Source organism: Somniosus microcephalus, chromosome 4 (genome assembly GCF_052327205.1).
Source record: "Somniosus microcephalus isolate GS21.2 chromosome 4, FLI_Smic_1.0, whole genome shotgun sequence".
Taxonomy (NCBI): domain Eukaryota; kingdom Metazoa; phylum Chordata; class Chondrichthyes; order Squaliformes; family Somniosidae; genus Somniosus; species Somniosus microcephalus.
Window position 1 is genome coordinate 245,446,551 of NC_140990.1, and position 14,646 is coordinate 245,461,196.

The 14,646-nt window shown below is 42.9% G+C and overlaps 1 protein-coding gene across 2 annotated transcripts in view; it reads right to left on the reverse strand.

Annotated features, from left to right (window-relative positions):
* The window catches only part of mtx2 (metaxin 2), a 73,353-nt gene that overhangs the window by 11,872 nt on the left and 46,835 nt on the right, over positions 1 to 14,646 (reverse strand). For both annotated transcript variants that reach the window (XM_085986096.1, XM_085986097.1), the window contains one exon: positions 8,696 to 8,768. In XM_085986096.1, coding sequence (XP_085842222.1) covers positions 8,696 to 8,768 — 73 coding nt within the window. The remainder of the gene's footprint in view (positions 1 to 8,695; positions 8,769 to 14,646) is intronic.

Consider the following 14,646-nt stretch of genomic DNA (forward strand, 5'->3'; position numbering starts at 1 on the left):
TTGCAGTGAATGGGAAAACATAACGGTAACCCCCCCGCAATGGTGATGAGTGTGAATGGCTTGGACATTGTAGGGATGCTTTATGGTGCTGGTGTGGGGTGGTGCCAACCTGGCACATCATGTGGCAGCCAGGGTGTTCAGCGTCAAGTGAAGTAAATCTGGCCATGGTGAGGCCATCCCTGGCAGCAATGTGGGTGGGTGCTAATGCCCTCTGTCCTGTGCAGCATCAGCTGATTGCGGAGAAGGTTGGTGTTGTTGTTGGTGCTACTGGTGTGCCTGGTGCTGCTGGTGTTGGGGCTGATCGTGGGGGGATTCTGAGGACCAAGGTGAGAGAGTGTAAAGGGCACCCATGCTGATGGAATAGATGGCAGGTGAAGTAGAGATAACAGAAGCGATCTGTCAGTGGTGAGAGAGTTAATGAGGTCAGACTGAATGGAGACTTGCGTAAAGACTTGCAGCATTGTGAATCTGTTGTGGAAATGCAGTGAGGAATAGCTTGTGGCTGAGGAAAGATATCTCCAAGGTGGGAGCTTTTACTGTACATTTGAAGCCATCAACTCAATAGCTGATTCAATGGCCACTGAACTCCTGCCTCAGCTTGGCAGGCATGGTCCACAACCAGCATGGACCCCATGGGTGAGCTGTCAAATGCAAACGGTTAGCTGAAAATCATTCTTAAGTGGCTCTAACCAAGCCACTAATTACCTGAATTGGGTTGCCCACTGCTGCCCGTTGGGTCTACTCAGCGCTGACAGACCCGACATCGAGAAAGGTGCATGGGAGCGAGTTGACAGTGGGTGCCTGGCCCGCTGTCAAAAATATCAAATTTTCCACCCGACCCACCACCAATCTCACCCGCTGACCCCCCGGAAAATTCCGTCCAGAGACACAGCTAATCCAAGTAATTACAGCCCAGTTAGTCTAACATCTGCGGTATGGAAAATTTTACAATTTCTATTGAAATTACCTTGTATCTAGATAAAGAGAAAATAGAAGCAGCCAGAGTGGTTTTCTAAAGGGAATATCGTGCTTGACAAGCCTCATCGAATTCTTTGAGGAGGCAACAGACATGGTAGATGGGGGAAATATAGTGGATGTCGTGTACACGGACTTTGGGAAAGCCTTTGACAAGGTACCACACAGGAGATTATCAGAGAAGATGAAGGTGTATGGAATTGGGGAAGGATAGCAAACTGAATTAAAAACTAGTTAGAAAGGAGAAGGGAGAGAGTAGAAAGCAGTCAGAGTGGTTGAAAGTGGGTAGTGGTGTCCCACAGAGTTCATGTTCTGGGAACACTTCTGTTCATTGTGTATATCAAAGATTCGGATATAGGCCTAGATAGAATGGTATCATAATTTGCAGAGGATACCAAAATAGAAGGTATCGATAATTCTTTAGAAGGCCAAAAGGGATAATGATAATGATACAATAAAGGAATGCACTAAAAAGTGGCAGGTGGAATTTTTTGTCAGTAAGTGTGAGGTGATGCATTAGGCTTGATGCTGTGGAACAGCAGAGGGATTTGTGGGTACAGGTTCACTGGCCATTAAAGGCAGAACCTCAGGTTGATAAAGCTGTAAAAAAAAAAGCAAATGGGATTCTAGCTTTTAATCACAAAAACTATAGAATATAAAAGCAAAGAGGTAATGATGAGTCTATAAAAAACCTTTTATGTTGAGTCAGGTGTTAAAACCTGTTATCGTAGTGACAGTACAATAGTAGATGGTACTATCTATGGCTGGTCAGAGTGCCGGGAAGTGCCAACATCAGGTGTATGAACGCCCAAGAGGGTGGTACTGGAGCCCTTGATGGACGAATGCCATCAACAGGTGGATGAGCTAATCCTTGAATTATCCAACGGCATTCACAACCTGCAAGCCATGACTCAGCTTCAGTGCATTGTAAGTTAATAAAAGAGCAACCATAGACAGTTCAAAACACAATATCGTGGTTCAAGTCCCTGCTTTAAAGTGGAGGACCATTACAGGAGCTTTGACAATAGTCAACTGATGATGATGATATAAAACCTTAAGATGACATCAGTTACAGTACTGTGTGCAGTATTGGCTCCACACTATTCAGGTTTTATAAGGTAAAATGCATGTTCACTAGGATGCTGCCTGGTATGAGGAAATACAATGACAAAGAAAGATTTGAAAAGTTCAGGCCTTTTTTGTTAGAAAAATGAAGATTACAGGGAAATACTGTTGAAATGCTTAAAATTATGAAGGGATGAGACAGGGTAGACAGAAGTAGACTATTTCCAGCAGTTGAGTGGTCTAGAATGAGGGGCCATAGATACAAGATTTAATGCGAGGGATAGAGAACAGTGAGCAAGTGAACCGTTACAGCTATGAAGCTGTAGAATTCACTGCCACATTAGTGGTTGAGGCAGAAACTATGGCCTTGCAGTGCCCATTTTTCAGCTGTGAAACAGGTGCATCTACAGCCAATTTTGAGGACCAACGTCCTGTACCCCAAGGATGCCTGAAAAATGCTCGACCTGATATTGGGTAGGGCCATTTTTCAGGTGTCCAGGACAACTGCTTAAAACAGGCATTACATCCTTTACATATGCTAATGAGCGTCTTAACACCTGTTTAACAACTTCTGAGAAATTGAACTGCCCTGAACGGAGCAGACGCTGGGCCTGCTCTGCTCACATTTTCCTGGCATGGATGTGACCTAGCAAGTGGCCACTACCAAAAAGGTTTTTTAAAAAAATCAAATTTTAATGTGGAGTCAGAAGGAGCAGGCGTGCTCCTCCCAGCTCCACAGTACTCCTACAGGCTGCCGTCAGCCAAGATTGCCCCCCCTACCATTGTACACAGCTCCCCCCCACTTCCTGACAATTAGTGGTCCAAAATTCATTTATGCAGAAGAGCGAGCTGCCGGCACCTGCCACGCCTCCACCCTTCAGCTCACTCTTCTAAATGAATAAATACATTAGTTTATGCAGACGAGACCCGAGGCTCAAATTTGGTCCTGCCTCGGGCCTTCCGTTTCAGGCATGCGTTGCTGCTGCATCACCACCTTCGTGCCCATAAAAGGGACCCCGAAAGATTTGCACCCCAATGTCAACAGTCAAGATTAGATTGGATAGGTAGATGAAAGAAAAAGGGATGGATTGATACTAATTGCTCGCATGGGTGGGGGGTGGGTAATGCTGGCACGGAATGGTTGGGCTAACTGGCCTGTTGCCGTGTTACAACTTCTATGTATTTCTATTCCGTATGCGCCAAATTCCAAAGTTGCTGTCAGTTGAAGGTAAGCATGCTGGTGCAGCAGGCGGTTAAGAAGGCAAATGGTATGTTGGCCTTCATAGCGAAAGGATTAGAGTACAGAAGCAAGGATGTCTTGCTGCAGTTGTACAGGGCCTTGGTGAGACGACACCTTGAATAGTGTGTGCAGTTTTGGTCACCTTATCTGAGGAAGGATGTTCTTGCCATGGAGGGAGTGCAGCGAAGATTCACCAGACTGATACCTGGGATGGCAGGAATGACATATGAAGAGAGATTGGGCTTGTACTCGCTGGAGTTTAGAAGAATGAGAGGGGATCTCATTGAAACTTATAAAATTCTAACAGGACTAGACAGGCTAGATGCAGGAAGGATGTTCCCGATGGCGGGGGAGTCCAGAACCAGGGGTCACAGTCTAAGGATAAGGGGTAAGCCATTTAGGACAGAGATGAGGAGGAATTGCTTCATCCAGAGAGTGGTGAACTTGTGGAATTCTCTACCACAGAAGGCTGTTGAGGCTAATTCATTAAATATATTCAAGGAGTTAGATATATTTCTTAAGGCTAAAGGGATCAAGGGATATTGGGAGAAAGCAGGGACAGGGTACCGAATTTGGATGATCAGCCATGATCTCATTAAATGGCGGAGCAGGCTCGAGGGGCCGAACGGCCTACTCCTGCTCCTATCTTCTATGTTTCTATGTTTCTAAGATGGAATAACGGCAAATGCTACCAGTTTGCCATCATCCCGACTGCAAATTCTGGGCCAATGTTTTCATCAAGAGTGTGGCTGACTTTTTATTAAAAAAATAAAATAAAGAGACTTGAGGGGGCGGACTTGGCTTGTTTTTTGGATGGCTGCTGATTATTCTTTCCCCCATTTCCTTTGTGCCTCAAAAAGAACAATTTCAATACAGAAGCAAAACTACAACTAAATCTTACCAATCGCCAAATGCAGGGCCAAGCCAGAGGGAAACCCACAACATTTATGGAAGTGCTTGGCATTCTGTGGATGCGCACAAAAAATTTGGGGGTATTCTGGGAGAATTTGCCTATAACCTGTGTAAAACTGCTTAGGACTCCACACCTGCATTAAACTCTGTGCATGCACACAATAAAGCTGTCAAAACATTCTGGGTGACTCAACTCAGTGCTGGAGGCAATAAATATGTGGATTTTCATCAGCAAATGCTGACACACAAAAGCTCCTCAGAAACGTTTACGGTCAGCGTGAAACGCCGATGGTTGGAATGTATTCAGTTGGGTATTACAGTACACTCTTACAGCAGTGTTGCTGTGTTTTACAGTAGCTTTTCATTGCTGACCTACATTAGCTCCCTATCGCCCAACACCTCCAGTTTAAAATTTGCATCCTCATGTTTAATTCCCTTCATCGCCTCACCTCTCCCTATAGCTGTTAAATGGCCCCAGAATTCTGCATCCCACCAACTTTGGCTTCTTGTGCAGCCCTCTTCCCTTCACTCACCTTTGGTGGCTATGCCTTCAGCTGTTTATGCCCTATGATCTGGAATTCCCTTTCTAAACCCCTTTGTCTCTCTACCTCTCTCTCCTTCTTTAAGATTCTCCTTAAAGCTCATCTTTTGGTCGCCCCTCCCAATACCTTTGCCTTAGCGTCCATTTTTGTCTGATTACACTTCTGTGAAGCATCTTACAGATCGAAATCTAATGAAGCGTCCCGATCCACAACTGCTGCCACTTCATCACCAACTCTGTCACAACATCTTACCTATACAAGGACAAGCACAGAGGCACCCACTCAAGAGGAAATAGAAAGCAAGTCGGAATGGTACAATTTTAAAGAGGGTGCAGGAAGAGAGGGACCTGGAGATTCATGTACACAAATCTTTGATGATGGCAGGATAAGTTGATAAGGCTGTTAAAAAAGCACATGGGTTCTTGTCTTTATAAATAGAGGCATAGAATACAAAAGCAAGAAAGTTATGGTAAACTTTTATAAATCACTGGTTAAGCCTCAACTGGAGTATTGTGTCCAATTCTGGGCACCAGAGGGGATTTACTAGAATGGTACCAGGGATGAGGAACTTTCATTCCATGGAGAGACAGGAGAAGTGGAGATTGTTCTCCTTCGAGCAGAGAAAGTGAAGGGGAGATTTAAATAGAGGTATTCAAAATTATGAGGGGTTTTGACAGAGTAGATAGAGAGAAACAGTTTTCACTGGCAGGAGGGTCAATAAGTCAATAACCAAAGGATACAGATTTAAGATAATTGGCATACAAAAAAAAAACGGTGGGGACTTTTTTTTTTTAAAAACACAGCAGTGGTTATGATCTGAAATGCAGTGTCTGAAAGGGTGGTGGAAGCAGAATGAATAGTAACTTTCAAAAGGGAATTGGATAAATACTTGAAAAGGAAAAATTTCCAGGTTTATAGGGAAAGAGCAGAGGAGCCAGACCAACTGGATAGGTCTTTCAAAGGGCCAGAATAGGCACAAAAAGCCAAATGGCCTCCTTCTGTGCTATATCATTCCATGATTCTACGGGTGTTCAATGGGTGAGGCATTGAGCTGTTCCTCCAGAGGGTGGAGTGTTTGGAGTTTCCAACTCTGGGTTTAATCAGTGAGCTTTTCAGGCACTGCGCTAGTGGTGCAAACAGACATCTAAAAAGCAGAGCGCTCCTGGCTAATGAATGTAACTCAAATTTTCCATTTATGGTTTGCTGAAAGCCCCTTTTCACTCAAAAATGAGTCACACAAGCATACATATGTAGGGGTTGAATTTTCGATTTTTATAACACACTGGGTAACGTATTTACAGAGAATTAGTGTGTGTACTGTTTTGACAGAGTCATTAATCTACAGCAACAAATTGCATCTATATCATTCCTTTAATGGAGAAAAATGTTCCAAAGCTCTTCACAGAGGCATGATCAAAAAATGGACACCGAGCCAAAGAAGGTGATATTAGGAGGAATAACCAAAAGCTTCATTAAAGAAGTATGTTTTCAGGAGGATCTTAAAGGGGGCGAGGGAGGTATAGAGGAGGGGAGGTTTAGGGTGTGGAGCCTAGGCAGCTGATGACACAGATGAAGTTAGTTACAGAAAAGGAGAGTTTGGGTGGGGGGTTGTAAGGCTAGAAGAGGTTACAGGGAGGGCCAAGGCCATGAAAGGATTTAAACATGAGGATGAGAATTTTAAATTTGAGGCGTTGGGGGACCGGGAGCCAATCTAGGTCCACCAAGGCAGGGATGATAGGTGAGCAGGTTAGGATATGGGAAGCAGAGTTTTTCATGAGCTGAAGTTAATGGAGGGTGGAAGATGGGTGGCCAGCCAGGAGAATATTAGAATATTTGAGTCTGGAAGTGACAAAGACATGGATAAGGGTTTCATTTATTTTAATCATTCAGTTATTTCAAACAGCCTATGGAGGAATTTAAAATGCATTTTTAAAAATCTGGCATCTCACTTGAACAATGCTCCAGGAATTCCAGCAACTTTGTTTGACACTTTTTTTTTTTTTTATAAACTTTATCCCTCCATTCTGTTAAGTCCTGACTCCTGCCCCCACCTGTGAACCATACATGCAGTTTCCAGCAGGGATCAATGGATAGTGATCAGAAGTAGGAACCTGGTTGTTTTTGCCCCTCCTTAACCAGTGGTATTACGGCTAATTGTAATATCGCACTGTACCTAGCCGAGATAAGCTAACAACACAAATAGATCTTGGGGTCTTCCTGTTCACTATGACTCAGTAGTACACGAGGCAATGCACACCCAATAAGTAATTCGGGGGGGGGGGGGGGGGGGGGGGGGGGAAAAGAGAGTCATTTTTACTAATTGTATTTCTTTAAGATCTTCCTATAGAGGATGCCATTGCCCAATTGTGAGGATGGGTAGTTAGGCTATGCCAAGGCTTCCGTCAATGATGCGCTTGAACCAGTTAGAAGAGATGCGTGACAGCATCACCTTGTCCTCACATTCTCCTTCAGAGGTTGGGGGAGGGTGCAGCAGAAAGAATTTCTTCTCAGATAACAGCTGGGATTATAACATATTGTTGGGGACCCGATGAGCCATGGAATAGCATGCTATCACAATAATGCATAGTGCCACCCTTTCTTCGAGCATTTATGAAATCTATATTCACATTAATTATTTAGTTTATATCCGAAACCACTGATATCAGTACTCAAGCTAACTTATAGTCATGGAAATAATTGTGGCTTAAAATGTAAACGTGTAGTCAAAATAGATTTAAAAATGATTAACACATTTAATACCAATTGACATACTGCCCAGTCATTTTCAAAGAATAAAAATATCTTTAGTCTAATGTTCCCAATCACCTTTTTAGGGCCTCTTGTACAATGTAGTATTTCCCTGTTGAAGGGGGAGGGCAGCTGATTTGCTCTCAAGATCTCTACCATTGCTACTCAATAACCAACTGCGAGGAGGTGCACGAATGGTTAGGATGACTTCATCCTCCAATTTTCTCTCCCTGTTCCCAACACCTGCTGCTATGGAATTATGGGTGCACTCCAGTAAAATTCTTATTTTCTCTTGACAGCTCTAAGCAGTAAATGTTGTGTCAAATCTTCAGTGTTTTATTTTAATCAAACTTAACAGAACCGTTAGTTAAGCTTTTGCACAAACATACGCAAATTATTTTTTGTTTCATATCTTGAAAAGAAAAAGATATGGAAAAGTGTTTTACCCAAATTCATGAAACCTGCTGTTAAGGCCAGTTCATATACAGTTCACACTAACAGCAGGCTCCGTCATGGTTCTTTTGAATAGATTCATTCTTCATTGCCTTCACAGGCAGCCTTGGGGTAATAGATGAGGTGAAACGTAGGAACAAAAGCCTCATCTGCATCCATACGATAAGTGTATCACAAAAGAATTGCAGGTCTCTTTGAACATCGTGATCGCTGAGCTTTTATTCATATGTGTTCAGGCACAAAGGAAACCCCAATAAAGGCCAAGAGCATCACATAGACATTGCTAAGATCCAAATGTCAGTCTTAGGAATTTTGAGCCTAACCACCATCTAATCTCCTCTTTCCTTACTGGACAGTATAGATTACAACCAGCAGTGAATGCTGCTAAAAAAATACTAATTTTTTAAAATAAAAAAAAGTGTGGTAGGTACGCATAACATTTATGTCCATTTGCTTGAAGAATCATTCACAGTGGAATAATCCATATGTAATATGCTCCTTTACATACAAGGTCATACCATCACAGAACAATCCTAGTTTACACAAATCTCAATGAAAATTCCCAAACAACGGCAACCTTTCCAGTCATTTATTCCTCAAATGAGCAAGACTGAGAATGAAGACTGAGGTAACACAAAAGCATATGAAAAAAATAGCTCATGACCAGAACAGTGCTGTTTATAGGCTACAGGATCAGATATGTTGCCATGGCATCACACAAAACAGCCCCTCCAGGAATTTAAGTCAGCTCTATACTTACCAGATGGGGACATGTACTCTGCATTTGCCCTACAAAGCACCTGGACTGGCAGATTGCACATCCGCAGAAATGCCTGAAATACAGCAATATTTTGTTATGAAACTAACATTTCAAAAATATAGACTCTACCAACTCATGATCACACTTCAGTATAGACAAATAAAAGAGTAAACATATTTGACCAGCAGAGGTGGGACTTATCCAACTGAAAAATGTTCCAAAATATCAAGACAGGATTTCTCCCCTTCCCCACCATAGACATATATAAATAAGTCTTGAAAATACTTCATTTATGAGGGTTGCGTTAAATGCGCACACTTAATTCTTATGGAATTAGTGGCTTAATTCTAAAAATGTAAACCATAAATAGCGTGTTTTTAAATAAACTGAACTGATTAGTCAAAATAATGGAATAATCTCGAAAAAATCTTTGCAGCTACTGTGGGAGTAAGGAAGCTTTGTGGATTTTGTTTGATCTTATTTTTACAATTATAGTACAATACAAATAGCAGCACATATTTCATTAGGTTATCGAGGACAGATTTCACTCAAAATGGTGCTTTGTGTTTAATTAGTTTCACAATCATAGAGGTGGTGCCGATAATATTTTCTATTAAAAACACAGAATCGTGCACAAGTGTTGGGGCTACAAGCGGAACATCATTCCCTCATTAATTCTTCCTGATGCAATTCCAAACTAGTTCAGGTTAGAAAAAGGAAAATCTGACTGTGAAATAACCAGAAATTTGCAGGTTTGACGCACAGCAGATTTATCATTATTTTGTTTGGCATGCATGCTGTGTGTGTCTCCCCAAAGACTTACAGGAGCATAATGTTAGAGACAAACAATTTGCTGGCACTTTGCCTCAGTGTGCAATGCTGCCAACCTTCAACCATGTCTCAATTTTTCCACCAACCATTCTGTGCACTATATGAAAGCAAAATGTATTCAAGGTAACTAGCCTGAGGTAAACTTTAAAACTGTGTCACCAGGTTGCTTGCTGCTGCTACGAGGAGCACTGTTTGAGCTGTGGTATATTTGCGCTGCCAGCTAGCCAGCTGACTGCATTGGCCCGGAGTGGCACACTGAGGATGGGGTCCTGTGCTAAACTGCCGACATGGAATTCTCAGGATATTTATATTATTATAAGATAAATGCATTGTCAATTTGCTGTCTCTAAAGAGTAGGACATAGATTCTTTTGCTTCTACAATGCAGTACTAGAAACTCCTCCTTCATATTTCTTTAAGAGTATTTGTTCACATATCAGCAAGTAAAAACAATAAAGGCTGTGCAACTTTAATTACAATTGTAACTGATACATTTGTTTAATTTCTCATGTTCTGTTCATATAAGCTGGCAGGACAAGATCATTAATAACAAAGTACTGGAACATGCAACAGCATCAGCACTGAGGCCGTGATAATCAATGCTCAGACCTGCTGGGCTAAATGGTTTACAGTTACTGAAGCAGGTGCTTTATGGAGAACTAGTGGATAGCAAAGGTGCTTCAAAGATACACTGAAGGTTCACATGATGCAGTGCAACATGGTCATTGACTCTTGGGAAATACTGACCACCAACAACAGCAATGGTGTGCTTAAGTCAGAGAAGGAGTGAAGAGCTTTGAGCTACAACACCATGCCAGTGTGGAGGCAAGACGAGAGACAGAAGGATGCGCAAAGTCAGAGGAATCAACAGAATTGCCCAGAAAAGTGGTTATGTGACGCTTGTGGTAGACAATGTCTGCCATGTATAGGGCTTCATCGTCATCAACACACCCCTCTACCATGAACCTATGCTCCAGTCTTTATTGGCACTGTCATCCTCGAGTATGAGGGACACACTACTACTATTGCTATTATTATCTACTATTGTACATGCTTCAATTTTTTTTAATTACAAGATAATTTGACAAAACATGCAGAGGTTTCTAACGGAACTAATCTGTTTCACAATCTATTTATAGAGACAGAGCTAATTACTGACCCACCAGGGGTCAGCTAGACAGGAGCTATTATATATTTTGCTTTTTGATCGACAGCTCCATGCCCAGGCAGAGAAATTATTCTGCAGCCCTTGGCCAGCTCACCAGTTCTTCCTGTTCTATCAGCATGAAAATGAACACATGAAGGGTCTGTGGGGTAAACCCAACCTCATAAGTTTGTGTTGCGGGTGCTGGTCCCGGTTCAATGTGATTAGGAGAGTTAGTGAAGCAAAATTACTTTTGTTGTTTTGTGACTGGGAACTGCGAGTATTACGGTGCAAGTTAATGAAATTTGTCGTTCCAATTTCTTGCTGTGTAATTTTTTTACTTTTAATAAACCTGATTCATAAGAGTATAGCCTAAGCCACATGGTCCAGCAGAGTGATTATTCTTCAGTTATTTGAAGACTAAAAAGGACATGAGAGGTCTTGTGCCATTTACAATGACTAAATTACAGTCACATGGTTTCAATGTTTGACCCTGGGCAATTCTACATTTCTGCATATTGGACATATAGGCACCGATACTTACGGGCAGGGAGTGGGGCTGACTTTTAGCGGTCGGGAAATCCTGAAATACAGGGAACACGGAGGTCCTGCCGAATTTAATGGAAGGACCTCATTGGAATTTTTTTCTCCATTTCCCGCCCACCAGCTGGCCAGATTGAGAGGCTGGCTAGCTGTCGGGCGGGAAGGCCTGCGGTAGAGAACCGCAGCCAGGGACCAGAGAGGAGGGAGGAAAAGAGCGTGGTGAAGGAGGGGGAAAACTGGATCGCAGGGGTGGTTGGCATCAGATCAGGGGGGAGGAAGGCAGATCATGGAAGGTTAGCTTGGGGGGCCGGAGGGAAGCACTCCTGCTCCTCCGGGCCCATAAGCAGTGCTGGAAAAGCATTCACCCGATTGATCCGGCAGTTCTAGCCTTCCTTCAGCTGCTGGGTTTCCAGAGGTCTGGGAAACCCAGCCCACAGCCAAATCACTGCTAAAATCTGAGGCATGCAGTCTCATTTAAATATTAGTTACAGTCCCACCTCTTGAGAGCAGGTTACTTGCCCGACCCTCTCCCGCGCCGGTTAAACCAGAAGTAGACACGTTTGCAGCGGGTTGGGGTCAGGTTTCCCATTTTATAGGCTCGAGTTATGAATGGAGCTGAACACTATGGAATTTCCAGTGAACAGCCCCTCTCCTGACATGACAGAGGGAAGGTCACTGATGAAGCAGCTGATGATGACTAGGCCAAGGACAGCATGTTTACTTGTGGGATTGGGGGAAGAGGGGAGGAGGAAGGTAGAAAACTATATACAAAAATCAAAAGAAAGAAAAAAAAGTCATTAGTATTGGTCAGAAAGAATAACATATGCTTAAGGCATATTACTAGTGGCAAATGTAAAATATTAATGAATATGGTTTGCTGTTGTGCAGTGAACTTGTGGTTTCTGTAAATATTTCCATAAACTCAATGAAACACATAGTAAATTATTTCAGAGTATGAGTCATTTCAAAATATATTAGTCCCTAACATAAGATTGAGTGCTTAAATTGCATTAAGTTTTTCTGAACGGTAAATGCAATAGTTCGATTTACGGTTACCGATTTCTTCCCAGACATCGAATGATCTGTACACTTATTTTTTCTTAAAAAAATTATAAAATCACTTTTAAAAGTAAAATTGCACTTTCAGTTAACACAGGTTAAGATATTGTAATTTGTTTTCTAATAAGTCCAATACAGAATTCACAATCATGCCTCGTATTCCATCATCCAACTATATAATTAAAAGCCTTGCCTATAGTGCTGGTCACACATTGAATGTGTTTGGCACTTTAAATTTGCTCATAGCACAAAAAAAATGTCCATCACACTATTTACACTGGCTCAACCATGTTGATTGGCTCAAACTTAGACAGGTAGGAAAAATATCAAATCAGGAACTCACAATCCACAGAAAGCAAGCAAATCACTCAGATTTTTTTTTTTTTTTTTTTTTTTTTTATAAAAAGAGCTACCAAAAATGAACTAATCACCACAATCAATCAATGCCAGAAAGAATTTTCTTCAAGTGCTCCGAGCAGCCATCTTACTTTTCTACAAATCTCCACTTCTCAAAGTTAGTCATGTACGTTAGAATTGCTTCTCTGGAGCCTAGGGCTTCAGTACTACTGCATTTTTTTATTCGTTCATGGGATGTGGGCATTGCTGGCAAGGCCAGCATTTATTGCCCATCCCTAATTGCGCTCGAGAAGGTGGTGGTGAGCCGCCTTCTTCGACCTCTGCTGTCCGTGTGGTGAAGGTATTCCCACAGTGCTGTTAGGCAGGGAGTTCCTGGATTTTGACCCAGCGATAATGAAGGAACAGAGATATATTTCCCAAGTCAGGATGGTGTGTAACTTGGAGGTGATGGTGTTCCCATGCGCCTGCTACTCTTGTCCTTCTAGGTGGAAGAGGTCGCAGGTTTGGGAGTTGCTATCGAAGAAGCCTTGGCGAGTTGCTGCAGTACATCGTGTAGATGGCACACACTGCAGCCACGGTGTGCCAGTAGTGGAGGGAGTGAATGTCAATCAAGTGAATTGCTATGTCCTGGATGGTGTCGAGCTTCATGAGTGTTGTTGGAGCTGCACTCATCCAAGCAAGTGGAAAGTATTCCATCACACTCCTGACTTGTGCCTTGTAGATGATGGAAAGGCTTTGGGGAGTCAGGAGGTGAGACACTCGCCGCAGATTACCCAGCCTCTGACCTGCTCTTGCAACCGCAGTATTTATGCGGCTGGTCTAGTTAAGTTTCTGGTCAATGGTGACCCCCAGAATGTTGATGGTGGGGGATTCCTTGAGGGTAATGCTATTGAATGTCAAGGGGTAGTGGTTAGAGACTCTCGTGTTGGAGATAGTCATTGCCTGGCACTTGTGTGGCGCAAATGTTACTTGCCACTTATCAGTCCAAGCCTGAATGTCGTCCAGGTTTTGCTGCATGCGAGCACAGACTGCTTCATTATCTGAGGAATTGCGAATGGAACTGAACACACTGCAATCATCAGCAAACATCCCCACTTCTGACCTCATGATGGAGGGAAGGTCATTGATGATGCAGCTGAAGATGGTTGGGCCTAGGATACTGCCCTGAGGAACTCCTGCAACAATGTTCTGGGGCAGAGATGATTCACCTCCAACAACCACAACCATCTTCCTTTGTGCTAGGTATGACTCAAGCCAGTAGAGAGATCCCCCTCCCGCCAATTCCCATTGACTTCAATTTTACTGGGTCTCTTTGATGCCACACTCGGTCAAATGTTGCCTTGATGTCAAGGGCTGACACGCTCACCTCACACCTCTGGAATTCAGCTCTTTTGTCCATGTTTGGACCAAGGCTGTAATGAGGTTTGGAGCAGAGTGGTCCTGGTGGAACCCAAACGAAGCATCGATGAGCAGGTTATCGGTGAGTAAGTGCCGCTTGATAGCACTGTCTACAACACCTTCCATCACTTTGCTGATGATTGAGAGTAGACTGATGGGGCGGTTATTTGCCGGATTGGATTTGTCCTGCTTTTTGTGGACAGGACAGTTTTCCACATTATCTGATAGATGCCAGTGTTATAGCTGTACTGGAACAGCTTGGCTAGAGGCACGGCTAATTCTGGAGCAGAAGTCTTCAGTATTGTGCGCCTGGGCCTTGCCTGAATGGAGAGGTTCAGCCACATAGTAAACTCTCACAATTTACTTGCTGTGCATGTCACTCTGATGGTCAACAACCTCAGCGCTAGGCTGATACTTTCTACTGAGTCTAGTATTGGATAAGCTCATTAACAGGAAGTGTGCCACACTCCAGGCCAGTTTTGATGCCAGTCTTTAAAATAACTCTAGCTGTAAAGAAACCCAGTTTTCCAACTAGACAAGCAAAAACAGTTCTCTCAAATCAACACAAAAAAAATTCTTACAACAGCTGACATCACAGTTTATCTTATTGCTGCTTATGG